Source organism: Alternaria postmessia, assembly GCF_024291825.1.
Source record: "Alternaria postmessia strain BMP 2775 chromosome Unknown scaffold_79, whole genome shotgun sequence".
In the NCBI taxonomy this organism is placed as follows: Eukaryota; Fungi; Ascomycota; class Dothideomycetes; order Pleosporales; family Pleosporaceae; genus Alternaria; species Alternaria postmessia.
Window position 1 is genome coordinate 1 of NW_026260152.1, and position 27766 is coordinate 27766.

General features: G+C 50.9%; 7 protein-coding genes across 7 annotated transcripts; 3 read left to right on the forward strand and 4 right to left on the reverse strand.

The window, feature by feature from the left end:
- Positions 1 to 1711: 1711 nt before the first annotated feature.
- Positions 1712 to 2538, reverse strand: J4E82_008952 (uncharacterized protein; the record flags this gene model as incomplete). The annotated part of the gene is made up of 2 exons (XM_051735182.1): positions 1712 to 2403; positions 2454 to 2538. 2 exons carry the CDS (start codon positions 2536 to 2538, stop codon positions 1712 to 1714), a joined length of 777 nt encoding a protein of 258 aa, XP_051585015.1.
- Positions 2539 to 3098: 560 nt separating this feature from the next.
- Positions 3099 to 4343, forward strand: J4E82_008953 (uncharacterized protein; the record flags this gene model as incomplete). Its single annotated transcript, XM_051735183.1, has 1 exon — positions 3099 to 4343. One exon carries the CDS (start codon positions 3099 to 3101, stop codon positions 4341 to 4343), a length of 1245 nt encoding a protein of 414 aa, XP_051585016.1.
- A 5068-nt stretch (positions 4344 to 9411) lies between these two features.
- Positions 9412 to 14086, forward strand: J4E82_008954 (uncharacterized protein; the record flags this gene model as incomplete). Its single annotated transcript, XM_051735184.1, has 3 exons — positions 9412 to 9478; positions 9581 to 10118; positions 10168 to 14086. The coding sequence occupies 3 exons, from the start codon at positions 9412 to 9414 to the stop codon at positions 14084 to 14086; spliced, it is 4524 nt and encodes a 1507-aa protein (XP_051585017.1).
- Positions 14087 to 14426: 340 nt separating this feature from the next.
- Positions 14427 to 18201, forward strand: J4E82_008955 (uncharacterized protein; the record flags this gene model as incomplete). The annotated part of the gene is made up of 5 exons (XM_051735185.1): positions 14427 to 15378; positions 15886 to 15908; positions 16168 to 16259; positions 16615 to 16875; positions 16953 to 18201. The coding sequence occupies 5 exons, from the start codon at positions 14427 to 14429 to the stop codon at positions 18199 to 18201; spliced, it is 2577 nt and encodes an 858-aa protein (XP_051585018.1).
- Positions 18202 to 18815: 614 nt separating this feature from the next.
- J4E82_008956 (uncharacterized protein) lies at positions 18816 to 20253 on the reverse strand (the record flags this gene model as incomplete). Its single annotated transcript, XM_051735186.1, has 3 exons — positions 18816 to 19056; positions 19227 to 19690; positions 19960 to 20253. The coding sequence occupies 3 exons, from the start codon at positions 20251 to 20253 to the stop codon at positions 18816 to 18818; spliced, it is 999 nt and encodes a 332-aa protein (XP_051585019.1).
- A 1120-nt stretch (positions 20254 to 21373) lies between these two features.
- Positions 21374 to 22225, reverse strand: J4E82_008957 (uncharacterized protein; the record flags this gene model as incomplete). Its single annotated transcript, XM_051735187.1, has 1 exon — positions 21374 to 22225. The coding sequence occupies one exon, from the start codon at positions 22223 to 22225 to the stop codon at positions 21374 to 21376; it is 852 nt and encodes a 283-aa protein (XP_051585020.1).
- Positions 22226 to 24924: 2699 nt separating this feature from the next.
- J4E82_008958 (uncharacterized protein) lies at positions 24925 to 27401 on the reverse strand (the record flags this gene model as incomplete). The annotated part of the gene is made up of 2 exons (XM_051735188.1): positions 24925 to 25018; positions 25072 to 27401. 2 exons carry the CDS (start codon positions 27399 to 27401, stop codon positions 24925 to 24927), a joined length of 2424 nt encoding a protein of 807 aa, XP_051585021.1.
- Between the last annotated feature and the right edge of the window lie 365 nt (positions 27402 to 27766).

The following is a 27766-nucleotide window of genomic DNA, read 5'->3' on the forward strand; positions in this document are numbered from 1 at the left end:
AATACACCAAAAAATTCCACGATAATAGCTTTTGTGGGTGGCTCAATAACCTCATCTTTTTGATCGTCCGATCTTGGTGGGGTGGCTCGTTACGCGACCTGGCTCGTCACGCGGCCATTTAGTGTATCGCCAAGCGGGCGCGTCAACGCCCATTTTCCTCAGCTCCGCTAATTAATGCAGCCACGATGTTCAGCTCATGCACCCAACCTAACACATGTCTGCTAGTTGCGCACCTGCAGGCGGAGTCTGCAATCGATGGTGCGTGCGACGACGCACACCTGGAATCGCATGACCAGAGCTGGAATTTCCTCCTTGCTGTTGACGCAGATCTCCACAGGGTCCTCAGCTAGCTTCATTGCCGATGCGCGCTGGCGCCAGTTGCTGCTGCCCGCACGACTTACCACCTGCCTTACCTGCAATCATCCCAGCTCTTGCACAGAACATCAGCGTCGGTCAACGTCCGCAATGAAACGCGCATCGAGCGTGTCTCCAGTCGCAGGCTGCGTGGTTCAACACCAGACTCCCTGGTTGGATGAGAGAGATCGCGAACTCATCGATACCCATGTAGAGGAGTGGCTATCTCGTGGCGTACGGTGAGCATAACTACGCTACGTGAGAAGTCTATCACGTTCCAACCCAGGCCATCTAGGCAAAGTTCTCCACTTGCGGCTGACGCACTTTACAAACCGCGGGGTGTTGTACAGCGTGATGCAATCGCATGAAAGTAACGGCTCACCCGGCTGAACGAGTACCATGTACCTAGTATTACCTAACGACCAGGCAAACTTCACGCTCACGCGAGTAATACTACTGCCCCCAGGGCTATGCGACTGCTACTCGCGATGCAACTAGACTGCTCAACTTTTTGACTACAACACAAAATCGACCAGCCCTCCCTTTCCCACAGCTTAGTACCACCACTAGCACGCGATAGTCGCTATATACCCCGCGTCAGCACCCGATGGTTCGGTTCGTCTTACAGGGTCGGACCGCACCTTCACAAGGTACGATAGCAGCTTTTCAAGGCCTCATGATTTGCTGCAATCCTGTGGCCTGCTGAGAAATGTCGCTTTGCGACCTCGAGAGTTGTGCCATTGCAAAATGATGAAAGTGGGGCAGCTAGATCTTAATGTCCCGATCCCACCCAGTCTTCGCTACCTCATAATCCGCTTACATCCTGGAGCGTAATTTGTTCTTCCCAGTCGTTAGTTTCACTGACAAACTCGCTATGACTTTCGTTCTCTGGACCAACCAGACCTATGCATAATCGCCCGCCCACCCTAGGCACGCGTACTGTTGTCCGAACTCTCGCCAAATCAATCAAATGTTACTCCGTAATGGAAGGTGTTAAGTTTCCGCGTGCGTTCAAGAAACCTGAGCGTTAACAGGGTCGCGTAGCGCTTTTACGGCGTCTATCATACCGAGCATCTTAGCGTTTGGACTGCAAACTAACATATCTACATAGGCTGATGATCGCGTAGTTCAATATGCAGGAGGTAAGAATCATAACCTGCATCTTATCAAGAGGTACGTATCCGATATTCATTGTTACTTCCTGATCCAGAGCACTATATCGACATCCTACCGAAGGTGCCAAGAACAGCTTCCCTATCATTCCCCTGCTGTCAAGGGAAGCGTAGGTCTAGCCGATCCGTCGCATACCCATACGGAATTGCAGGACAGTTGTTTCCTCGATGTTTAGTGGTAAGTTTCACGGGAGGTTCACTCCAGAGAACTCAGCGCAGATCTCGAGTAGCCTATCCTGGTTCTTCTCATCTAAAGTTGCCTTGTGGGGGGTTCCCTCTCGCTTACTCGGATGGAAATAGCTTCCAGTCTTCTTAGCCTTCTCTTCCTCTCCTTCCGCAAGCATAACGTAGCTCCCGACAGCCGCATTGAGATCTCCGGATGCTGAGCTGCCGCCCATTTTGGTAGCCACCCAGCCTGGGTCTAGAGCATTGCTCTTCACATCGGGCCACCTGCGCGCGAAAGCTTTGGCGAACAGGACGTTGTGTAGCTTGCTCGCGCAGTAGGCCGCGTTTGCGGTGTACTCGCTCTCGCCGCGCTTCGTCCAAAGGATGTCGTCTAGACTAGGAGAGCCCATCTGATGCATCTCGGAAGACATGAATACCAAGCGCTTCGGGCGGTTGATCAACGCGGTGAGCACATACGGCGCAATCGTGTTGACAGCTGCAAGTGCAGGAATGCCCTCGCTCGTCTTGCGGTAATCGCCCTGATACAACCCAGCGTTGTGAATCACACAGTCAAATGCGCCGAGCTTGTTCACTTCCTCTGCCATGCTCTTGGTCTCGGAGAGGCTTGACAGGTCGCCCGTTACAACCTTCTCAGCGCCAGGGCATGCGGATTCGGCGTCTTCAGCGCGTTGAGCGTTGCGCGCATGGAGGACTTGGTCGCGTCAGCAAGCCAACAATGGGCAGGGTCAGGGTAGCACAAACCAACGGAATGTCCATTTGCAACAAGCTTTTTAGCAGCGGCCAAACCGAGACCGTCAGAAGAGCCTGTTATGAGAATTCGCGCCATTGTGGAGAGCGGATTGGAGTACGGTGGTGTGAAGAAGCTTGAGAGAAAGCCAGGTATTGCAAAAGGAACACGAAACGGCTATCGCGAAAGCCTTTATGACTTTATTGCATCATTGTCACAAACTCCGGACATTTCGGGAGCTACGGACGTCCGTACATGCCAACCTCGAAATACGTGGGGAAGAAACGAGCTGGCCCGGCGAAAAACCACCGATCCAACCACCCGCCACTTTCCAGGCGGCACTCCTTCTTCAACGCTATTGGGTCATCAATACTCTATCGCACGACATGGCGCTGCGCTGCGCTAACGATTGCTTAATCGCGATAGACTTCTCAGGCCAGGTAAGCCTCGTTGCAGTGCGCGTGTCATTGTGCTCGGGTTGAACGCATCTCGGGCCAGATTGAGCTCGGGTTAGGCGTCCTCTCCAGCCCACCAAGCCGTGATAGGGACGCCTTGAATGCGACAACGTCGCAACCTCAAGGTATATAACTGAGCACTGTCGCTTCCATCAATATGCTGCAACCACTTATCCACTTATCTCTAGACACTTCATACGAACAATGTCTCTTTCCAAAACTCCTCAGCTTAAAGTCCTCATCAACGGCGCTGGCATCGCAGGATCCAATCTTGCGTATTGGTTAGCTAGGACCCGCCTCAATGCATCCATCACGGTTGTAGAACGATCACCATCTCCTCGGCCCACTGGACAGTCTATCGAGATCCGCGGCGCAGCCATCTCTATCGTTGAGAAGATGGGCTTGTTGCCAAGTGTGCTCGCACGCAACACCACAGAGGACGGCACTCGCCTTGTCAACGCTTCCAATAAGATTATCGCCGAGTTCGGAAAAGGCGACAACCGCTTCACATCCGAGTATGAGATTCTGCGAGCCGACCTATGTAGTTTATTCGTGGATGCGTCCAAGAGCATGGAGAACGTTAATTATGTGTACGGAGACTACGTCACAGCCGTGCAACAAACGAATAAGAAAGTCGATGTTACCTTCAATAGTGGAGCAAAAGATAGCTTCGACTTCATTGTTGGTGCAGATGGCTCAACCTCACGGATACGGTCTCTTATCTTGGACGAAGAAACGCGGAAGGACAGCTACAACTTCATCGGCCAGTACATTGCGTACTTCAGCATTCCTCGTGAAGAATCAGACACGAAGCACTGGTACTGGTACAACGCACCGAAAGGCTTAGGCCTCATGACACGACCGCACCGCAATGGAAAGACCACTGGATGCTACATGTGCGTTACGACACCAGCACATGGACATCGTGATCCGCTTGCCGAAGCAGCGATGGATGGAGGGCCCCAAAAGCAGAAGGAATTCCTACACGCAACCTTCCACGATGCAGGATGGCAGGCAAAGAGAATCCTGGCTGGTATGGATGGATGCGACGATTTCTACATGAGCCGTGCAGCGTATGTCAAGCTCCCCACATGGACGAACAACCGTGCGGTACTCCTCGGTGATGCAGCCCACGCAACATTCGGAGTGGGAGTCACTCTCGCGGTCGAGGGTGCATACCACTTAGCAGGCGAGCTCAGCAAGATAGAGAATAGCGATGGCATCCCAGCAGCGCTCAAGCTCTGGGAAGAGAAATTCCGTAAGATCCAAGGAAAGCATGAAAGTCTGCCGCCTGGCTTTCCACAGCTTGCTTTCCCGCAGACTGCCTGGGGGATTAAAGTGCGCGACACGCTTGCCTGGACTATCGGGAAGACCAGGGCTTACAAATTGCTACCGGAAGACAAGCCTGATGATTCGAAGCTGCAGAACTACGAGTGGATTACCGTATGAGAAAACTGCTTGTCGTTATTGGTTGTCCTTTACATCATGTTAATAGCACGAAATCTGCTTCCTTGATACTTACCTACTATGCTATCGGTTTCCAAACTATAGAAGACTTGGTTCCTTGTTGAGCATATTGCTATTCTACTCACTCGCTTTCTCCCCTGTGATGCCTAGTGAACTATTCACATAGAGACGGAGAACCACGAAGAGAAGGGTAGATCCAATTTCATAATGACAAGAATCAGATTTTTATCTCAATCATGATTATATACCCAACTATATGATATAGAAGTCTTCATCTGAATAATCATTAGGGTCGACATTCCTGATTCCGGATTGGAAATTCGTGAATTCGGTGAAGCCAATTCGCTCATACACACGTGCCTTTTCAAACTGTGTGTCAACTGCCTTTAGGACCAGACATAATGTACTTCTCGACTCTTTGATCAGCTCGGGCTCCTGTTTTCCAAAGGTTACGGCGAAGGACACCCCGATTTTTACCAATGGAAACACGTAAAGCATCGCTGCTGGATGTAGCTGATTTGGACCGGGCTTAGCGATTGCATAATCCGGAGAAAAGTTCACGCCCAGCCGGTCTGTCTCGCCAAGTATCTGAGTGCCAACAATGTCTTTAAGACGATAAACCGACATGTTTTGAGCATCACTTGTCAATTCCCAGGAACTCGTCGTGATCTTCCCTCTCAAATAGAGGTAATAGCCCTCATTTACGGGTCCATATATGTTTCCAGTGGCCAAGTTGATTCGCGCATCTAGGAGCATGAATTGCGGATCTGGATTATCCAGGTGGAGATATCGTATGGGATCCGATATCGAAGCCCACGACCAAGAAGGTGCAACGTAAGTTGTAGACTTGGAATTGCGCACCCTCTCTGTCCCTATTGCTTCAGCTCTGGAGTTGTTGTCTTTTCTAAAGATCATAGTCGATCCCACAAACCATGACATATCTCTGGTGAGGTCCATCCGCCATAGTCCAGCAAGATACAGCGGCAGGCTTCCATGTTCACCCTCTTCATTGGGGTTGTATCTCGTATCGTACAACGTAGATGCCAGACCAGATATAGCAATCAAGCGATCCGTGCTGTACGTAATTCTCAAAGCGCTGTATGTCGTAACGAAGTAGTCCCACCCGATAGCTGCAAGCTGTGCACGCTTGGCTATTAGTCCCTCATGTGATGTTGTTGTGTATCGTACATCCGTTGAGGGTTTTATCATATCCACGAAGGATTGTCTTGCTTGACCACACTCGCAAGTCGTTAACTGAGCACATTCAAACACGACTTCAGAACCGCAAAAGTGAAGTACTCGCGGGGATAGCCAACGCTCTTGTAAGACCCATGCACGGGTAAGGAGAGGAAAGCTTTCAAGGGCAGTTTCCAGACTATTCGAGTGGCCAAAATGAGGCTTTTCCTCCATCAAGTCGAAAGGGTAAGCAAGGAGACTGAAAGGCCCACTTTCGGGATCCGTGCCAGATGAGCTCACCACCGAAGGTCTTTCTGCAATCTCGAAACTCTTCTCCGAATTGGCAGAGCTTGTAGCTGCGATGCATACGGTGCAATTGCGATAGTATGGCCCCATCCTCTGCGACTCATAACGCCAGTCCTCTTTGCTGTCTTGCTGTATGCAGAGCGAATCAATCCAGAGTCTTCTCAAGCCAAGCTTCTTGCAGACCTTTATTGCGTCGAGGAACACTGGTGTGAGATCGCATTTGCGAATTTTCTTGGTATATTCTGCTCTGGTATCTTCTGTCAAAGTGCAGGGATGTGAACCACCCCAACAATGACTTAAGCACGCGTACTCTCCATGTTCCCCATTGGAAATGACTAGTCTCACGGGATCCGAATCGCTCACTCCGATGTCTAGATACCGTGATGGAAGCTGAGGCGAGGCCGGAGTTAAGCAATCTTGGTGTTCTGTTTGACAGAGTTTGATCCAGCTCCGAATCGTCGACCATCTTAGACCTGGATCCAGCCAACAAAGATCATGCGTATTCCGTGGGATAGTTCGATAACGTTTTGGAGCACGGGCTTTTGCCGCCCCTTTCTCATTTGCTTTTTCATGGTGTCCAACTTGAAGCATTATCGTGCAATTTATGTCGACGCATTTTGGCACGTTTTGCTTTCCATGTACTAGCCGATCGTACAACATTCTTCTCGTGCTAGTTCTCATTCCATAAGCTCGAATTACAAGCAGCACCTCCCTCTTTGCAATAGTTCTTAGAGTGCCGCGGTTTTCCCAGCGATCGCGAGCTAGTACCCACGTTTCGTGCCAATCACAAGCAGGTGCGTACTCCTTGATAGCTTTGTTGACCAATTTGCAAAACGTACAATGACGAGTCTTTGACACTGCTGGCCCGTTAAGTTGTATACTCGATCCCGAGGAAGGGGTATAGAGTGCGCCTGAATAGAACAAGTTGCTACACCGAGGGCATTCTGAGCCGAATCTGCGTCTGCAACACTAGGTCAGCTATGTTACCTAACAAGCTTGTGTGCCAAAACGGTGGATTCTGTTCAAACGAGAAGTTCACCTACTTAGCTAATGCGCCTCCTTCATTAGTCACCAATTCGGCCAAATCAAATGATCTCTGACTCCATTTGTCATCACCCGCATCGAAGCTAGCAATTAAGATTCCGTTCTCAAATCTTGTTTCGCGTGCATGTTCGGGTATTGGCTTCTCAGAGAAAAAGGTGAACATCTCATCATCGCCTGGTCCAATGATATCATGGAGTCTGATAGTCGATTCCTGATATGAACCACGTGAATTGAGGCAATTTGCAATGAGATACCATGCACGCTTTTGTTTATAGTTGATTAGTACAGGAGGACCCGAGTTCGGTAGCCATCTCCTATTTGACAAATCCGTCAGGACTTCATAGTCCAGATCCTCGTTCTTCGTTACTCTGAGGGGCGAGAATGACCCATTCTTCAACCGTAGCACCCTAGACAATAAGATCGAAATTGGGTAGCCGTCATTGTGAGTCGCGCACAGAGTGGTGCCAATCAAATGAGCGTTCTGGACACTGCTTGAGAAGCTTCGCTTATTCCTGTCGAAAGCACCATTTTTAACTCCGAGGTAATGCTTTAGGTCAATATATATGTCCTCGGCTTTTTCATTCGGTCCATGATACTGGACTGCGAGGAGTTCTTGACCTATAAGTCTGATATTGTAGCATCCTTGCAGGCGATCGGGATCATATCGGCGGAATTCGACCGAGAAGCTCACTGGCGTACGATCCGTTGAAACATTAACGACCACCTCGAGCTGATCGTACCACCAGTCCCCTCCACTAGTCTTCAGCTCAGCGCAAAGAATGTTCTGCTCGAGAACGATGTTTCGAGCACTGAACGAAAAACCGTGTCCACCAGGTTGGAAGCTTCCTTCGTGGTTGCCGATCTTGGTGTCTAAAGGTAAGAGGTATGCGCTCAATCCTTCTAGCGGGGTCTGATATTCAACATATAGTTGACATCGATCGACAAGCGCTAGCTTGAGCACTGGAGTAGGATTCATCCTTGAGAATACTCGATACCAGAGACGGAGGCTTGATATGAGAGCCGATGCACTGTACCAGAGGTCGATGGCCAATATCGATACTGGAGAGTTGATGTTCTATATAACAGCCATTTTTGCTTGATTGCCGAATTTGATGCTTGATATCGGAGATTAATGCTTAATGAATACCTCAAACCAGAGATAAGCGCAGAAAGAAAGATACCCCGCTTTATCGGAGTGTAAGGCGGTAGCGAGTGGCAGTACTTTGAAGCTGGCAGCCTAATTCCGGCAGAAAGACTCTCGGCTTTAGTGGGCGTTGCCCGCCCATTGGAGATATCGTGGACTGTTGCTGGAGGGTACCTCCAGCAATTCGTTGTTCAAAACCTTTCGTGGCTCGCCTCGGCTCCCAGCCGATCGTTTCAAGCCATTCGTGGTAGTAGCAAGGTAGCGAGGTGCCGCTTTTTTCGTTGCCCATTCGTGGACGGCAGCGCAGCTGCCTCATCGTGTTCCTCATCTCTAGAAACTCTCGGCTTTATACAAAACCGCTTGTCGCATACGTTATACAGTCGTTACTCTGAAATTCCTGCCTAGCTCGCTACTTCGTCGTCTGGCAGCCTTGAGTCTCGAGCCACGGGCTGGACGGACCCAGCTTACAGCCCGTGCTTTATTGCGGGTGGGAGCCGCTCACGTGCACGACCACTACCACTACTACTATCTCTCATTCTAGGCCTATGCACCAAGCGATGGCTGCCACGATACTTGGCAGAACAGCCATGAGTTCAGCCTCGTTAGTAGGCTTCTACTACCTGAAGGCTGCGCATTAACTTTGCGTGAGCTGCGCCTTTCGCCTAATAAGCCATTGTCAGCCACAGCTGACTTACTTTCTCAGCGTGGATGTTCAGCCGCAGCCTGGTCGACTTCTGCCTTAGGCTGTCGTAACTTCTTCTTGAATGCCATGATCAGTCAATACTACCAGGACAGCTGCTACAGCGCTACGTAAAGGCGTGTAATCATGTGTTCACCTGGTCCAGAGGCGCAGCCTCTAAATTTCCAGTCTGTTATCACGGTACCGTACACACACATCACGGCCTTCAAGCGACAAGGCTCCGAAAGCATATCTCGGACGCGAGACTCGAGTGGTCTATTGGCCCCCAAAATCACTTTGGCTTTACGCCACCACTTGACGGTTGGGGAGCCACGGTATTTGAACCTGCCGCCCTCCTTTCACTTCTTTGCCCCTCGTTATTTCGTGGCCCTCTCTTCTTACTGTAAGCTGAGTGAGTAGCGCTAGTACGTGCGCGCTGCCCCAGCTTTGTGTGCTTAATTCCTGCACCCCAGTTTCTTGTTATTTCTAACATGGCTTCCACAATCTCCCAGCAAGGCGTTTGCATGGATCCACGATGTGACGATAGAAACGATCGGCAAAGACAATTGTTCTTTTGTTCGGACTGCAAGAGCTGCTTGTGCGACAGATGCTGGCCACTCCAACCTACACATGTATCCTCAGAGCACAGGCAGCTGAAGTACCAAGAGTACTTACAATGCGCACGCCTCGAGAAGATCTTAATGATGCCAACAACAGAGTTGGATCTCGAAGAACTCCATAGCCAAGACAGGAACACAACATGGTTTGGTGAGTATCGAAAATCACTGAAGATTGCGTAACATGATATTCATTTACCGATCTCAGCCACCGTGAACGGAAGACAAGATGAATAGGCTGACGACCTTCTAGGAATCGATAGATTCCAGGACGATGGGCCCTTTTTGCAGGACTTTGACACCTTCAAGCAACTGATAAAGAACTCGCCAAACCCGGACCAGATTAGGTATCCACAACTGGTGTCCTTTATTGGCGAGACTAGCGCGGGAAAGAGTACTCTGATCAAGATGTTGATCGAGTATGACCAGGCGAAATACGAAGCCAACAAGTCCATGTTTAAAGCACCAGTCCCAGGGAGCCCGCTCCACGATTCCACACCCACCTCTGCAGATGTTCATCTATACGTTGATCCTGCTACTTGGGAAGAAGAGAGACCAATATTCTACGCGGACTGCGAAGGCCTTAATGCAGGAGAGCGCATTCCAATCGGGGCTCATTCCCGGAGACAGACGAAGACAGATACTTCTCGGAAACTGGGTCTGCGAGCACGTTCACTAGAATGGGCAACGTCAGACCAGACACGAACTCGTCAATATGCTGTTACTCAGCTCTATCCTCGCCTTCTCTATACGTTTTCCGATGTCGTCGTTTTCGTGCTGAACAACCCGAAGTAAGTTTGCCCCAAGCCAGTGGATCAGAGGCTATGGCTGACGGCTTAGGACGTTCGAGCATAACGTGCTTCCAAAGCTGCTCGACTGGGCGTCGTCCTCGCTCGAAGCTAGTACTAATCAAGGTACACTTCCTCACGCCATCATCGCACTCAACTTCTCAAACACACGCATCCCATCCAACCTGTGGATGGGTCGAGATGCAACGAATAACCTGCTCGAGAATAATGACCACTTGATAAATCCAGCATACAGTAGCGCTCAAGTCACAAAGCTTGTAGAGAAATGGAGGAAAAGAAACAGGCCCATCAGAAGTCTTCGCGATCTTCTTCACTGCTACTACGCTTCGTTCCAAGTAGTGCGTCTCCCGGAAGCCAAGGATATGCCTCGTCTCTCGAAACAAGTATCACAACTGCACGACACTATTGTGGAAACATGTAAAGCATCGTATCTGAACAAGCAGAAAGTTGGCCTTCTATCATCAGCCGAGGACCTGAGCTTTTATATCCAGAAAGCGTTCACACATTTCTCGAAAGACCTAAACCATCCATTTGACTTCAAGAGTTATTCCTTGATTCGGAATCCGATACCTCAGAACCTGGGTGGCCACATTCTCCGCGTTGCTATCGTGATGCAGCGGCAGTATCCAAATAGAACAGGAGAATGGATATTCGAGAACTTGAGTTTCATGGTGGCTTCTTGCTTCCTCTATGACTGCGCAACTTACAGAAAGGGGAAACCACACGACCTGTTCGCAGACTATCAGCCAAACTTCGAAGATGCTCTGGTTGAGTTTTGCTCCTCACATTGGCCTTGCGAATTCTCTCACGCTAAGAGAGGACGATGTGTCAACGTAAGCAAGAGTCATGAAAAGGGTCACCAAACTGGTAATCGAGGCAAGGTAACACATGGTCACTACATGTCCAGCTTCACTGCGGAAGATTACAAGAACGTATGGCTAAACTCTCTCAAGACCAGATTGCATGATGTGCAAGAGGAGTTAGAGCGTAAGGAAGATAGCTCAGAGGAGACTGGTCCCTTGGGTCCTATTCGAAGACTGCATGCCCGCAACATATCGAGTTTCTACCGTGCCGTCGGTGGCGCGTCAAAGTTCAATAGTCACGCTACGTGTCTATGCTGTCTCATGCGGCCTCCTGAACATGTCCTTCGATGTGGTCATGTCCTCTGCACTGAATGTGTCAAAGCATTTGGCACAGTCCGAAATTGCACGATGGAGATGAAAGAATGTCCCTTGCATATCGACGATTGCAATTGGAGATACCCGTGGAGGATTCGGATGAAGCCTGATTTTGCAGGTGTTCGTATTCTGTCACTCGATGGGGGAGGTATCCGTGGAATCGCCGAGCTTGAGGTTCTCTGCCAGATCCAACAAAAGCTAGGCGTCAATATTCCAATCAGTGCTTTCTTCGATCTCATTGTTGGAACAAGTACCGGTGGAATCATCGCACTGGCTCTTGCTGTAAAGCAATGGCCTGTCAACAAATGCATTGAAGAATTCAAGCGTCTCGTCAAGAAAGCGTTCTCGCCACGGGAATTCCATGGCATCGCCCCTCTTCAATACATCGCTACGGCTAGTCACGGCAGCACCTGGAAGACTACCCCGTTCCACGAAGCTTTGCTTGAGTCACTTGGAGATGGGTATCTGTTTGGCGGGGCCGAGAGCTCAGACAACGTAGCTCGGGTAGCTGTGACAACGACAGACGAAGTGGCCACCAGAGGCATTGTAATCGCGAATTACTGCCGGAAAAGTCCTAAAGACGACAAGCAGAGTTACGAGTTCCTGAGACCTAGTGAGCCGGATGCTGAGATGAGAACATGGCATGCTGGAGCAGCGACTGCTGCCGCTACCCCATTCTTCAAGCCATTCGTTCATCCGTTCACCGGAGAGACCTATCTTGATGGAGCATTCTACAATAACAACCCAGTAAAGGTGGGAAATCGAGAACGGCAACTACTATGGCCAGATGTGCAAGATAATCACCCGGATCTATTGCTATCTATCGGCACATCGCAGCATCAACAGGCTATGGTAGAGGATTTCCGCTCTGAGAGATTCGACATGCAGCGCAATATCGTATCATCTCTCAGTCATGGCAAGGCCAAGATAAAGGCGACCAGTAAGGTTAAACACCTTGCGGGTATGTTCCAGTATGGAAAGGCAGCGATCAACAAGTTAGGAGACTCGATACACTGCGAGCGTCAGTGGGAACAGTTCTTGGACGGGATGGAGCGAAGCACTGCTCATAGTGAAGATTCTCGCCGTTACGTTCGCATAAATCCAGATATTGGTCGAACACCGCCACGGCTGGACGACGTAAACGAGGTTGATCGACTCCAATTAGATGTTTCCCGATATCTCAAAGGGCCTGAGGCCATGGCTGATCTCGAGGATGTTGTCTTCCGCTTGGTCGCTAGCAGCTTCTATTTTGAACGAACGCATGCGACAAGAGATATGTCTCAGAGAGCTGCCAAAGTGAAAGGTAGGCTACAATGTCGCTTCGAAGAATCATCAGACTGGGCAAAGGAGATGGGGTTGTTCTTCAAAAAGCATCAGAGAGCAGACTTCCAGCCGTACTTTGATACCTGGGATGGCAATCAACAGCATGGAAGAGACAAGATCAATTTGGACTCCTCGCGCATTGAGAGAATGGCCAGCCATGGTGCACTTGACGTTCAAGAGGTTGAGCTGACAGTAGCAACATCTGGGAGAGATGCGGACATCAGACTCCATCTCCACACTTCAACAGGTCGGACCAAAGGCTATTCGATCAGCGGCTTCCCTCGCGATTTCTTCAGGGAGATTGACCGCGTTGAAGTAGACAACGAGGTAGAAGGATCGCCCAAGGATAGCATATCGAAACCTGTGAGCCTTCCAGGCATCCCATTAATCAACGTGTTGAGTGGGAAGGGAACGGCGTTGCTAAGACCCGGAGCGCCAGGCAGCACCTCGGAGCAGAATCTCAGTACACAACCGCATGTCTTGAACGAAGAAGATCGGCGCAAATCAGATGACGTTCTGTCTCGAGCTACGCCCGAGAAGGTCTCCAGAGATTTGAGTTTGAAAGAGAAATTATCAAGCCTGAGTCTGCGCGGCGAGGAACGGCGATCTCATTGGATTGGTTCATCCAAGGGCATACGGCGTGATAAGTCTCCTCTCACCCAGGAACATGAACAACAAATATTGCCCAATTCGCCACAGCATCGTAGGAGCTTTGGCACAAAGTCCCCACCTGAACAGCCACAAGGACAACGCAACATGGCCAGTCCACCTTCCATGCCTCGAGAAACAGCTCAACACAACGGAGGCTATGCCATACCATACACAATTCCCGACACAGATCTGCTCTCTTCCTTACCCAGCTCGATCCCAAAGATGAGTATGCCACCAGCGAACCCAACGCCTTTGCCAATGAGTAATCCCCAGTGGCAACCAATAAATTCTCAGTGGCAACCGACAAATCCTTGGTCCCAATCAATACACCCTACACACACATCGCAGCCACCACTGGCACCTGCTACTATTCCACTAAGCCCCCAGTGGCAACCAACACATCCAACACACACATTGCAGTCACCTCTAGCACCTGCGGCCATTCCAGCAGACTTCACTAGTACCGCTGTTCCCTCGAGTACTTACGAGTTCTATTCAGCCGACAACGTCTACTTGTCGCCTCATACCGCAGCCGCCCAACCACGGACCACTCATACTACTTTTGCTTTCAACAACACCATCCCCACTCACGCTCAGCCAGATCATACAGCCACTCAACATCCCCCTATGAACGACCACTATCAATCACCGCTGTACAAAGCTGATCAAAAGGCGGATCTGGAACTAGAATTCGCGTTACAGATTAGTCTTGCGGATCAGGAAGAAGAAGAGCGAGAAGAGCAGAGGAGATTGACAAGAGCTTTAGAAGAGAGTCGAAGAGAAGCGTATTGGTGCTAAGCCATCTATTATTGAAGCAATACGAGCAGATGTAGAAGCCTCACCATGTGCGAAGGTCACGCTTGTCGCTTCCAAGGGCGCTATATATCACGTCCTTGATACCAAACATCATTGCTCCATGCTCGAACACTCCTGTCCCTTCACTTTGTAGCAGTCTATCCAGCAGACGCGCATGTCACGCGATTTTTCTCACGTTTTAGTTGTTCACAGGGACTATCTATTCCATGGTTTCTTGCAGTACATAAGCCCATCTTAATGCGAGCAAGGAACTGTATAACATCGTTCAATACATTGTCATTGCTTACTCGATCTGGACAAGTTCTTTCAGCACTATCTTGAAATGTCGTCCGTAACGTTCTTCCTAGCAGGAAAAGTTCTCATCACACTAACACCACAAATCATCCGTAATCTAGCTGCATCGCTGATACCCTCTAACGATCATTTCTTCTGGTGGCCAATCTATCGCCTCTTCCAACAAAACTTCTATCCACTGTCCTTCCTCTTCCTCTTCCTACTACGATACATCCGAGTTGTCACTAGTCTGTACGGCACATATAGATACCGGCCTGTACCCATACCTCTATCGCCCACCTACCACACCACCGATGTCACAGTCATCATCCCCACAACGGACCTCATGTCCCCAACACTCCACCACGTCATCCGCACGATCCTCTCTCAAATCATCCCCAAACTCATCATCTCCACTGCAGGAATAGAAGCCGCAGAACAATCCAATGCATTCAGAGCCTTGTTCTCAGAAGATGGCCAGCGCATCATCGTCTCTCATCGCATCAAAGCCTCGCGTCGCGAACAAACCGCCCAAGCCCTCAAACAAGTCTCGTCACGTCTCGTAATACTGCAAGACGACCACACATACTGGCCCGCATCACGCGCATTCGTCGCCTCCGTGCTCGCGCCCTTTGAAGATGCGCACGTCGGTGCCGTGAGCGCAGATTTAGAAGCCAGGCACCACGCGCACCCGGCGTGTTCTTTGCGCGGATTCTGGAATTTCATGGGCATGGCCTACCTGGTACGTCGCTCGTACGAGTACCGCGGTACCTACGGCATCGACCGTGGTCTATCCACTTTGCCCGGTCGCTTCGGCGTCTTCCGCACCGCCATCTATGCTTCTCCGCTGTTCCTCGAGGCCTATCTCAACGAGCGCTTACCGTTCATGCAAGAGCCGCTCAACGCAGACGACGACAAGTTCCACACGCGCTGGCTGGTTGAACATGGTTGGGATGTCGGACTGCAGGCTGGGCCGGATAGTCTGATGACGACGGAATTGGGTGAGTGGCCCAGGTTTTTGGGTCAGGTGTTGAGGTGGACACGCACGACTTGGCGGAATAATCCAGTGCAGTTGATGAATAAGTCGACGTGGGTACGACATCCGTTCATGTCGTATAGTCTGCTTATGTGGTTTTTTCGACAATCGCTTCTCCACGAGTTGAGCATGTATTTTTTGCTTCATCGCACGTTGCGGCAATGTGGAAGGCCGAGCTACTTTACTGCTTGCGCGGTTGCACTCACGCTCTGGATTGTCGCGTTCAAGTTTATCAAGGTATCGGCCCACTTTCGTAAGTATCCCACGGACATTGTGTACTTTCCGGCGTATCTTCTTTTTGGCTATTTTCATTCGATTATCAAGACTTATGCCTTGGTAACTTGCATGAACGCGTCTTGGGCTACTGCGGAGACGGTCAACGCGAAACTCGGGGAAGTGGTGCTGGAGAGAGCAGACACGGACTCGGAGGAAGACAGAGGGGCCACCGGAATGGCTACAAAGACCATCCTAGATGCGACTTTGAAGTCGGCGTCTGTGAGAAAGCCGCAAGCTGGGCGTATTGTTCGAAAAAGGCCAGCTTTAGTCGCACGCAGATCGTGCTTTCGCAGGAGCCAAAGACAGATACAGTTTAGTCAACGAGCGAACCTTTAGGGCCGAACCGCCACTACCTTGAAGAGAGAAACTGAACATCTCTTTAGAGCAAAGTACTTATACCTACTACAACAAAGCGTGTTAAGGCTTCCTAGGTATAGATAGAGAATCTAGAAGTCTACAATACTATTAATCTTTCTAGAATCTCTTCTTAGAAGCCAACGTAGGCGATAAACTAGGGCATGTTATTCCCGTTCTGTTTGAGTTTTCTATCGTATACGGTGCCGCTAATGTGTAAGTAGTAAGTGCTGTGCTAGAAAACAAGAAGAAAAAGACTTGTTTTGCTAATCTCGCGAACCCAATCCAAGAACAATTGATGCTTAGTCGACTTCTCTGAACCCTTGCCCTTCTTGTTCTTCTTCTTCTCATCTTGCGTCCAAATATATTTTGGACCAGCGAGTCTCGTCTGAATGTCCTGTTCAAGGTTCATAAGTGTCTCGCAGCGAGAAGTGAAGTAGTTGTGAGGGTACCCACGGTTCCAAGGTTCAGTAGATCTTTAGCCCGACTAGGCCTAGCCCCCTTCATCATCTTGTATATAGACCGCGCGATCGCCGACTTTGCCTATCACTCAATATTGTTACTTTCCCAGCCCTAGAGGCAAATTTCAAAACATCAACTCCAGCAATTGCATTCTGCGTACGACAGGCACTACAATGGACGATAAAGCCAAGGAATTTCTGGCTAATGTGGAAGGCGGAATCGTGCCAGTGACATGTCACGATGATGTCTTGCGGATCGCATACATTGATATCGATGAGGGGCTGTGGGACGGCCAGGGCGTATTCGATGTTGTGGAGAAGCTGCACGCGCATGGCTGGTCTTTTGGTGAGGACGAGCTCCGCTTTAATCGGTAAGCTACATCCTCATATGAGAATCCCTTATACTGATGTACCCAGCACCTGCATGTGTGTGACTAAGATAAAACAGTACCTTAGATATATTTTATCTCGCCCAGATCGCAGCAGCCTACTACCACTGGACCGACCAACTAAATGGAGACGACCCTCTCACCTTCTCAGACTTCGACGCCTTCTACACTGCGCACCATGCCCTCTTGAATCCCACAGCCTGGCGCTCCTACTACTCCACCGCATTCCTTACCCAACCCAACACAGCACGCTTCTACCGCATGCCCGACCTCCAGGATCTTCCGGACTCGTCCTCCCCACTGTGTCTGCCGCGTGATAATCCGGTATCCGAACACGTCCTAAAGCTCCCCCGCTGGGCTTATACTGTGGGGCGGACTTGCCACAGGCAACCGTTCCTTCCATTTGACACGATTACTGAAATAGCCCTCCGCACGCTTGACACAGCCTTGACACGCCTACACACGGCCTACCCCAGCACACCCCCCTTTTCGGAACCACATGCGCGCTTCTGGCTAGACGAGTACTACAAACCTCCCATCACAGAATCGAAACAAGAAGCGTTGTCCACGAACACCAACACCCAGCTGGAGGGAGAGGAGAAGATCCCTTCATCTTCAAGCCCTACATCTGCCCCACCGCCTCGCAAGGACAACCGCGAAGCATGGGGGCCCCATCACTTTGGGCTCAATGTCGCGTCGGGATTGTATGATATACACAGTTTGGAAGCACAGTACCTCGCACAGGTTTCTTCGGGTAAGGTTGTCGAACCAGAACCTAGCAAGCCGGTGTTTTTCTGGTGTGGGATACCGGATGGAGGGACTGCAGATCAAGCGTTGCAGAGGGGGTGGCAGGAAGAGATTGGGAGTGAGGAGGAGGTCGAGTTCCTAGCCGTTGTTGCGATGGAGGAGACAGCCGGACTAGGAGCTGGAGCAATCAAGGTGGATGAGTTGGACTGTTCAATCCGGTCACATATCCTACTAGCAGTCATGCAGGCTGCGTTGATAGAGAACATGCAAGAGAGAGAGCGTTTCTTGGGGAAGCTGGAGAGGCGGATGGTACAAAAGGGGAGGATTGGTGAGGAAAGAGCAGGGAGGTGGGTTAGGGAGGCGTTGGAAATTATGGTGCCTTATGTACGCGTGTGGCAAGGCAAATGGCCTGGTGCAGAGAAGAGAGGGGAAATGCTGCGCCGGATCTTGGTGGAGAATCCACTGCTCTTTGCACGCTGGAAGTTGTCGCCTGTTTTGAGGCAGTTCGCTTTTGACGACGCAAAAGTTGACTGTCTCGGCTGCCAAGCGGCGTACTGTTAACTACTGCCGAGATCCCTTCACCCGGGTAGTAGACAACTGTTGGCATACCCTACTGGTGAATGTAGTCGACAATCGTGTAGTATCTACTGCCTAACACGGGCCGATACCTGGGTGGGCTCAAAGCAGAACTTGTCGCAGGACCGTGAATCTTGCTAATGATCAAAGCTGCTTTTGAACGGCTTTTGGTATCCGCAGTCGACCTATCCAGACGCGATTGACTGTAAGCTGTCGTGGAATTCCACCGTCGCGGTTTACCACGCTGCGATGCCGCTTACATGTCTGATTGGAATTCCCTTCTCTGGAAATCCTCGTAAGCGGCAAACCCTACCTACAAAGCCTCATGATTTGCTGACAGAGAGGGTTAGGCATCTAGCGCTAGGCTACCAGAGATAGCCCCCCACAAAACTGACGTTGTATTCAAAGGAACAACGGCTAATGCGACAGCGGCTGGGGATATCCGATCGAAAGCCATGAACATGACATCCCATCATGACAAGCACGGAAGGCAAGGGTGCAGCAATGTCGACCCTAATGATTATTTAGACGAAGACTTCTATATGATATAGTTGGGAATATAATCATCATGCAAATGAGAATCTGATTCTTCTCATTGCCTATGCCTCAACACCCTCACCCACCGTCCTTCGACTATGCAAATACTCATAATCCGGCAGAGCCTCGCTCACAAACCTCGCCATATCCTCTGCATCCTCCTCGCCCCACTCCTCAACCCACTTCTTCTTCTCAACCTCGAGCGTCTTCCCCTTGGCGCCCAGCCCAGGCTTGATCCCTTTACTAGCATTGATTGTGCTCAAGAACCTCGCCATGAGCGGATCTTCCACTTTGCGCTCTTCCCTATAAACACAACAGTCAGTCAGTCAGTCAGTCAACGTATAAGCGCAAGATTGAATTAATACCACCGTCCTCCGTCTAACGATTTCGTACATGCCACCAATGGAAGGAAGGAAGGAAGGGAGGAAGGAAGGAAGAAAGGAGGGAGGGTGGAGTGGAATGTGTCAGCTTACCACTCATACTGCACATCATCTGCACTCAACCCCGTCTGCTCGCACAACTGCCTCACAGCAGCAGGATTATTCATAATGTCATCGGCATCGATGATGCGCGGTGTGATACCAGCTTTAGCTCCATGCTTGGCGTACCAATCGTACAGCGCGTGCGAGTGCTTGAGCGTGAGCGTGGCTCTGCAATACAGAGAACGCGGGCGTGCATCGGGTTTCCAGTCGCGTTGGGCGCGCAACATGGATGGGAACATTAGCATGGGATGCCGGATCTGGAAAATGGGCTGTAGCGACAGGAGGAGATTGTCTGGCACGGATGTCGGGTTCGTGTGAACGGTATCAGCATTTTGGGGTGAGTTGCGTTGGTGGACGGTTAGGGAGGGGGGCGCGTCGTCGGGGTAGATGGATTGGAAGATCTTGTCTGGGGCGGAGAGGAAGATTGTATGTTCTTTTACAAAGGCTTGTTTGCCCTGCCGTGGTTGAGGTTAGTAAGCCTTTGCGTAGAGACAAGTCGGGGTTGGAGTGTGTTATCAGATCCATAGATGGGCCGACCCGAGCACGCCATCGCACGGCAGGATCGCGACAACGTGCGGTACGGTTGTGGCGGCGGCGGCCCCATCCCATAATATCTCCGAACCCCACAACCTCTGACTTTGATTCAACTCCTCTTTCTTCAACTCTCCTTTCTCTTCTTTCTTTTCTATCCGTTGGAAAAAAGTAAGACGCTGGTAAAACTTACATTCTTCGCACAATCATCCAATTCATCCTCCAGCTTTCCAAACGCCACCCGGAAACTATCATACAACTTCTCCTGCTCTTCCTCGCTCCACTCACTCAGCTTGCCCTTGTCAAGCTCTACCAAGGTGGTGAAACCAGCATCGAAGAGTTTGTATCCACTGTTCTGGTAGCCGGGTTGCTTGGCCATCATGGTTTGGAAGAGATTGGATGCTGAGCGAGGGTGTGTAAGGAGGTAGACTCCGCGGCGTTGAGGCGCGTCGCCATTAGGCTGCTGGGGTTGGAGTGTGCCCGGCATGTTTGATAAACTTATGGTAAGTCGTTCTTGGTGGGGAAAAGGAACCAAGTCTTTTTTCGAAGATCCTTTTGTTGTCAAAGGAAGCAAGCGGCAGAATCAAAGAAAAGGGACGGCCATCGCAAACACTTATGCGTTCGCCGGAACAAGTCTATTCCCAACCCTCGCATCGGTGCACTTTCGTACCAGGACGATCATCATTCACACCTCCCATCGGTTACGTACTGCACAAACACCTTTCCCACCTTCCATGGCGGGTCTAACTCCGAGTTTCGGCTGCCGACACCCCCGAGGGACGCGAGATAGATGGAGACACTACCATGGCCATGGCGTTAAATTATGGCTGCCTGCACGTCTGTACAGGGCTACGATCCACTCAGCACTGCGCGCAGAGTTTCAACAGCCCCGCAAGGCGGGCACGAGGTGTGACGGCGCTCGCTCGCGCGCAACGGCCGACAGCCCGATGTTACGCTATCGGCCGAATTGAAGACTGTAGATCCCGCCGGATGGGTAACACGCGCTTTAGTGCTCCCGATAGCTCAAGGCAAACAGGTAAATGGACATGGGACTCTGCCGGTTAATCTCTATGGAAAAAAAGCTTGATTTGTGTGGAGGGGTTTCGATAACTAAATCTCCAACTGTGTCTCTCAACCGTCTTCAATTCTGCAAAACTCAAAATCACAACCAGACCTTGCGGCAATGATCTGTATGGGGTTCCAGCATGAAGATCAAAAGAAGCAATGACGCTCGTCATTGTCTATCGAGTGCTTTCCTTGACACATTCCACAACGGTCAAGGTAGGATGCTGACGCGAATGCCAGCATAGCTGCAATTCGAACACTCATCGTGTCCAGGCCACGTCGAGACGATACACATGCACCATGTCCTACCCAGTCGACCATAGGTTGCTTCTGTTCGTATTGGCCGAGGAGACGCGCTGCAATGCTGAAGCGCGGAGCAAATCCACACTGTTCACCGGCGCAGGCGCTTGTTGGTTGGTTCTGTCGTTGGACCCGCTGTGAGAAGCGTGGTGGAAGAGGAGATTGCCTGTCATGGGATGCATCAGCGTTGTTTAAACAAACACTGACTCGATCCAAACAAAGTGCTTTTCCAGCCTCAGCTTTCAACCCTCAGCCTTGCTCTCCCCATTCCCGTGCTCATGATGCCCGTTGAGATGTAGAATGCGTTTCATGCCGTCGACGCTCTTCTCTAGATGAGGATGTCGCGCAATGAAGCCACCGTGGTGTCCATTCGATGCAGCGCCAGTGACAGAACGCTTCTTACCAGCAAGAGGTTCGGGCGGTCCAACCCGCGGAGGCCATTCGTCCGTGTCCTTCCAGCCTTGCACCAGCGCCTTTGTCATGTCTGCGAGGTTGATGGGGACCGAGGGCGTGCGCGACGAGACTACGATTTTCTGGAAGATGTCCTTGTAGGCTTTGGGCGTGATGGATGCGCGGATTGGGTTGTCGGCGAGGAGGGGCGCGGCGACGGGGACGAGGTCAAACGTGTCGGGCGTGGCGCTGGTGATGGAATGCGCCTCGGAGCCCGTGGGGGTGACGGCGTGCTCTTCGGACGAGTAGCCCGTGTGTCGATTCGTGCCGTACTTCTTGACGCTCGCTGCGCCTGTCCACACATCTCGTCGTTGCACCCAGATGCGCAGTCCCTCGTTGTCTTTCATTTCGCGCTCGAGCCTCTCTTTGCGACGCCTCCTGCGCGCCTCTCTGGTGCTTGCTACCGCATCGCCGATGCTCTCTGGGTTATCGAATCTGTATGGGCCGGTGCCCTCCTCGTCGTCGTGATCCGAGTCGCCAGATTCAGACTCGCCATAGTAGCGCTCGCGGAAATCGGCAGCGTCGCGCACTTCCTCGTCTGAGGCGGACCATACTGCGGGCACGTCGGGGTACTCCCAGTCGTTGCGAAGGCGCTCTTCGAGGTGGCGCCGAGATGCTCGGGCGGCAGAAAGGTTGTTCTCCATGGTTGAACAAGAGGTGCGTGCAACAGTGGAGACAGCGGGGATGACTACAACGACTGGATGACTGCAGCCTGACTGGATGACTACAACCGTGCCCGGGCTGGCGGGCGATGACGTACGCGATGATCAGGTCTGGTGGGTAGAAGCTTCACGTCCGGGAAGCGTGTTGAAAGAGTCAGACGCAAAGAGAGTGGGACAAAAGCTTGAATTCCATTTGCACAAACTGCATCGTTGACGTCGAGCCCATGCGCCGGCTGCAGGGCACAATGGCGGGGCGACACTTTACCCGACGGGGCCAAGCGCCTGGCCTGACATCTCCAAGCGCCCTGTCATGACACCTTCACTCAATCCCCAAAACAAGTCCAATCATACCCGCCATTCTAGCACAGCCCTATAGTACTTTCCAAATCTCATCCGACACCCCCTCATCTCTGTTCTTTTCACAGTACACCGTTACACAGAAAAGATGCTTACTCGCATTCACACTCACCACCTCAAACAGGCCACTCTCCAGCACTTTTGCAAAGTCGACCATGATCCGCTCAATCGGTCCCCGCGACTTCTTGCGAATTATGGAAAAGTCGCTCCGAACATCCAAGTTTTGCCAGATAATGGAGATGTCAAAGTCCTCATGCAGCGTGAAGCCGCCATTTGGTGATTCTGACCTAAGGGCAGTGGGGGCATTGGGGGTAGTCGCTATAACCACCGTTAGTATCGCGAGTAGCAATAGTGGGCGTGTGGAGGTTGAGGAGCACATACTGGTCGCATCTGCAGTATTTGTTGCACTCTGCATCCTGGCAGTTGTAGATACCGTAGCTAGTGCAGCGACAGCCAGCCGAGCCTCCCTCGTAGCAGCGTGGCAGGGTGTTACCTCCGCTGCGGCAATAGACTGTGTATTTAACGAGCGCGGAAAACGTCCCGTTATCGGCGCTCTTGTTCTCTAGAAGGGTAGGTGAAGCAGTAGTGATTGTGAGAAGAGTTATCAAGGCAGCTAGATTGGGAGGAGCATGCTGCCTAGAGGTGGCGCGTGACACTAGAGACGGACGAATGAGGAGCTGCGCACAACAAGCAGATGATGGCTCAACTAACGAGAGGGCTAAGACGATCCTTTTATGTTCGAAGCATGCTTCCCAAGCAGAGGTGTTGCGGAACAAAAGACCAACCTTCCGCTCCCTTAGATAGAAGCTACACCCTCCCCGTATACCGGAAACCCCAGTAGGCCAGAGCTAGCCAATAAGAGCGCAAGGTCAGCAACCATTTCCGCGAGATCATGTATCTTACTAGCTTGTTCGGGTCCATAAGGATTTCAGTCACACAAGTAGAGAAGTTGTATTGACAGTCATAACATGCCCGCAAGCAAGCTTTCTGATTAACTTAATTAATGCTTACTTCAAAAGCTTGAATAAGTTAATATCAGTCTACTTACGGTGCAGTGATTCTAGGAATGCGCAGCGCTGAACTACGCCGCAATATAGGAGGGACTAGAACATTCTAGAGATGCACGAAGTTGGACTACGCCGCAATACGGTGGGGGTTAGAGAAGGCTGCTAGCCTATGATGATCTTAGATATGCGTAGTGCTAGACCACGCCGCTATATAGAGATGATTAGAAGGCGCTGCGGACACTGTTGCCAGGAACAAATCCGGACGACGTTGCAGCTAGCGGCTCAAGATACTGAAACTACAGAGTACTGTAAAAACATTCTTTAGTTAATCACACCTGCCTTCTGGCTGCTGTAGCTTAAAGAGTTCGCCGCAACTGCAGGCATTCCTAGAGATCAGTTTGGTACCGTACAAGCAGTCGTCAACCTTGTTAGCCGCTGCGACGTGTTTCTAACTATGGGCAAAAGTATCGTGTCATTCATCTACCTGTCCGCTAAAGGCTTTTTAGCATCCTTCTCCCAGATCCTATCAACTTCTCGCAAGACAAACTTGCCCTCGTCTACGCAGACATAACTGTAAAAGTCCTCATGACCCCGGACTTGACCCCAACATACACGAATATAGACTTCACACCTCCCCCAACTCAATCTCTAAAACAACTCCAATCATACTCGCCGTTATAGCACAGCGCATACGCTCCACCACCATACTGATTCACACATGCCCTCGGCGTATCTATACTGCGCGGAGTGGCTTCCCCTCCGTTATAAGCACACCTCCAGGCGTTGCACCCGCCTCCTTGGAGTGACACGTATGCGGACCAGCTGCCTCCATACTGGTCTCTGCAGGCACGGTTCATGTCGATGCCGCCGAGGCGGCCGGCAGCTGCAAGTGTCGGGATGAGGAGCGTAGTATAGATGCTTAAATGCATTGTGATAGTTTGTGTGTTGGTGTGTGGATAGTGAGTGGTGAGCTTGTTTCCGTAGTTGACGAGGACAGATGAGAGGAAGAAGGTAGATATGAGTATTGAGTGTTGGTAGAGCACAAGGAGCAGTGCATAATGGAAGAAAACACTCGGGGCTTGAGCTTTATAGTCATACGGACTAGATGCGCTTGTTTCTTAGTCAATAAATTATAAGCTCAAGTGAATTCTTCCGTAAGATTATCTGTCTATAGGCTAAAATGCCGACGGGCTGATGATACGATGTCGTATATGCAGGGCGTAACATTGTACCAGACTGGAGCAACTGAAGCCTTGGAACTACTTGGGGAAACTCGTTCACTGCTACTTTTGGAGGAGTAGCCTATCCTTGGCAATATCAACTTCCATGGACTCGGAGCCGCTGCCTCAGCCAAAGGCTCATAGAGAGCACGCTAACGCTTGACGTTGCCATCATACTTGCAGCCACAGGACTAAACTATGGTCAGTAGCTTCTTGAGAAACTCTACTGGATAACTTGACTTACGGTGTAACAACAATGCCCCAGCTCTCGAACAAGCCCAAGGCCAGACTCAGAGCAATGAGATTATAAATCAAGGCCCATCTTACATTTATCCTCGCTTGAGCCACCACCTGTCTTGAGATGGAGAACACAGCAGCAAGACAATGCAAGTTGCCTGATAATATGACTACGCTCCCTGCGCGAGCCAGACAGCCTTGTACCAACGATACAGACACGCCTACATCCGCTGTTGACTGTGCGAGAAAGTCGTTGACGCTATCGCCAACCATGACGACGCAATGGCCCTCTTGTTGCAAGTCTTGAACGTGCCGCATCTTGTCAAAAGGAGACGCGCGTGATGCGAGGACGGGAATGTCAAGGACTGATGATATGCGCGAGGCCTCGGGCTCGGTATCGCCAGTCAACATAGTGACTCGCAAGCCGTCTGATAGGAGAGATTGGATGACTGAAGAAGCTTCGGGGCGGATCGTGTCTTGAACACATATATAACCGCTATACCGCCCGTCAAAAGCAAAGTACACTCTGGAGGCTTCGATGCTTTCGAGTGCGACCTCGATGCCGCTTTCTTCCAGGTATGCCGCCGATCCTATGCTAACCTCTGCCCAGACGTTGGCGAAAGTCTGGACTTGGCAGCTCGTTCCTTTGCCAGGGACAGATCTGAGATTGCGTGTTTTATTTACGTGTTCTGAGAAGCGCACCATACCGCTTGAATTGCTCATGGTCAGCGCCCACTTGAAGACTGCTTTCGCAACGGGATGAACACGAGCGTCTTCTGCTTCCGCGGCCGCCAACAGCCGAAAACATGTATCCTCGTTGAACCTAACTTCTCCATCGAAACGGTGGCTCACGACATCAAGATTGCCTCTTGTAAGAGTTCCGGTCTTGTCCATGACGATATATGTGGCTTTGCATAGGGCTCGCATAGTTCTGATACCGCCACTCAAAAGGACACCCCGGGAATATGCAGCATCAACGCCAGCCATGGCTGCGGACGGAGTCGCCAGGCCTATCCCACAAGTACATGCAGCAGACAATACAGTCATGGCCCGCTCACATGCAGCTGTGACGATATCCAAGCCCGATGAACCCCAGTGATAGATGAGAGTAGTCGCAAATGATATGAGAGCTAGCAGCATGACCCCAGACACAAAGACCTTCATGATCATGTCGAGTGGCTCCATGCCCTCGCGTCGCTGCTCGCTGGCGGTGGACACACCTTCGATAACCCTGGCAAGGGATGACTCGCTCTGATCCTGACATATGATGACCCTCAGCCGACGGGATAGATTCTTCGTTCCTGCAAGCAGAAAATCTCCCATCTCTTTTGTTACGGGCAACGCTTCTCCTGTGATGGTCGATTCGTCGATTGCTGAGTTCCCCTCAACGATATAACAATCGCATGGTACGGTAGCTTGCGGCATAATGACCACATCGTCGCTCTTCTTCAGCAGCGATGCCGGCAGCACAACATCAGTTCCGGAAATCTGGTAGAGTTCCTTCTCTGCCTCCATTTCGTAAAGCGCTATCAAATGCGCATTACTCTCCTTGCGGAGGACTGCTTCGAGATATCTACCAGCGAGGATGACAACAGTCAGAAAGGAGCCCGAGGATGCATATGGCTGTGAGCTCATCGCCAACCCCCCAGATACCGTTTGCAATACGGATAAACCAAGGCCGAGAATGAGCGACAGACTCAATAGCGTGTCCATGGTGACAGCCAGTTTGCTCTTTCTTGACCATGCTCGGAAATGGATTGTCCGCGCATCCCAAGCTTGAACTCTGAATGCCATCGAAAGCAGTAGCCAGGGAATCACTCCACGCTTTGCAGACGCCAAGAAGAACTTGCCCAAGAATGTAGGGACATATTCCAGGCCAAGGATAAGTGTAGAACATACACTCGCTGAAGATATAGCATCTCGAAGTGATTGCAGCTCCTTTGACTGTCGCAGTCTCTGCATAACCTCCTCTGAACTTCTTTCCCCGAGCGTAGCCTCGTAACCCGCAACACAGATTGCCTCCACCAATCTCTCAGAGGTAGTTAAGGCGGGATCGTAGAATATGCTGGCACGCCCAAGAGGCAGCGAGACATTCGCTCTGAGAACACCAACAACATTGTCCAGCTCTTTTGTGACAGCTGCAACGCAAGCACCACATGTCATACCACCAATGCTGATGCGGCATGTCTTTGACTCTGTCCTCTTCTTCACCGACTCTGCCGGAGCGCAGCTGTCTTCAGCATCGCTGTATTTGATTTCGAGGAAGCGTATATCAAAAGTATCGCAGATCCTAATGATTCTGTTCATGATAAAAGCCGTCAAGATACAGCATGCCATGTTTGGCTGGCTGGACTGAAGCAAAAATCCGGTTTTGGTAAATGTCGAAGCTACAGATCAATCGGGTCTTGCAGTATGTCTCGCAATTCGCTTGGAGTAGCAACGCTACTGTCGCCCACCAAGATCCCGTAAGCGCCTTTCATTGCATCGGATACTGTCAGTTCCCGAGCCGGACGGATCGCATCCTAACCTCACGATGTGTTGCGGCTTTACCTCCCCGCTTGTATCGGCTCTGTACCCCACATCCTGGGGCCACTCACCCCTCAGATGACGCAGGCCAATGTACGGATACAAGCTGGAAGGAAGGGGCCGGGGAAGGGCCGATGAATGTTCACTAATTGTAAGACCTGGTTTGTAGCGATACG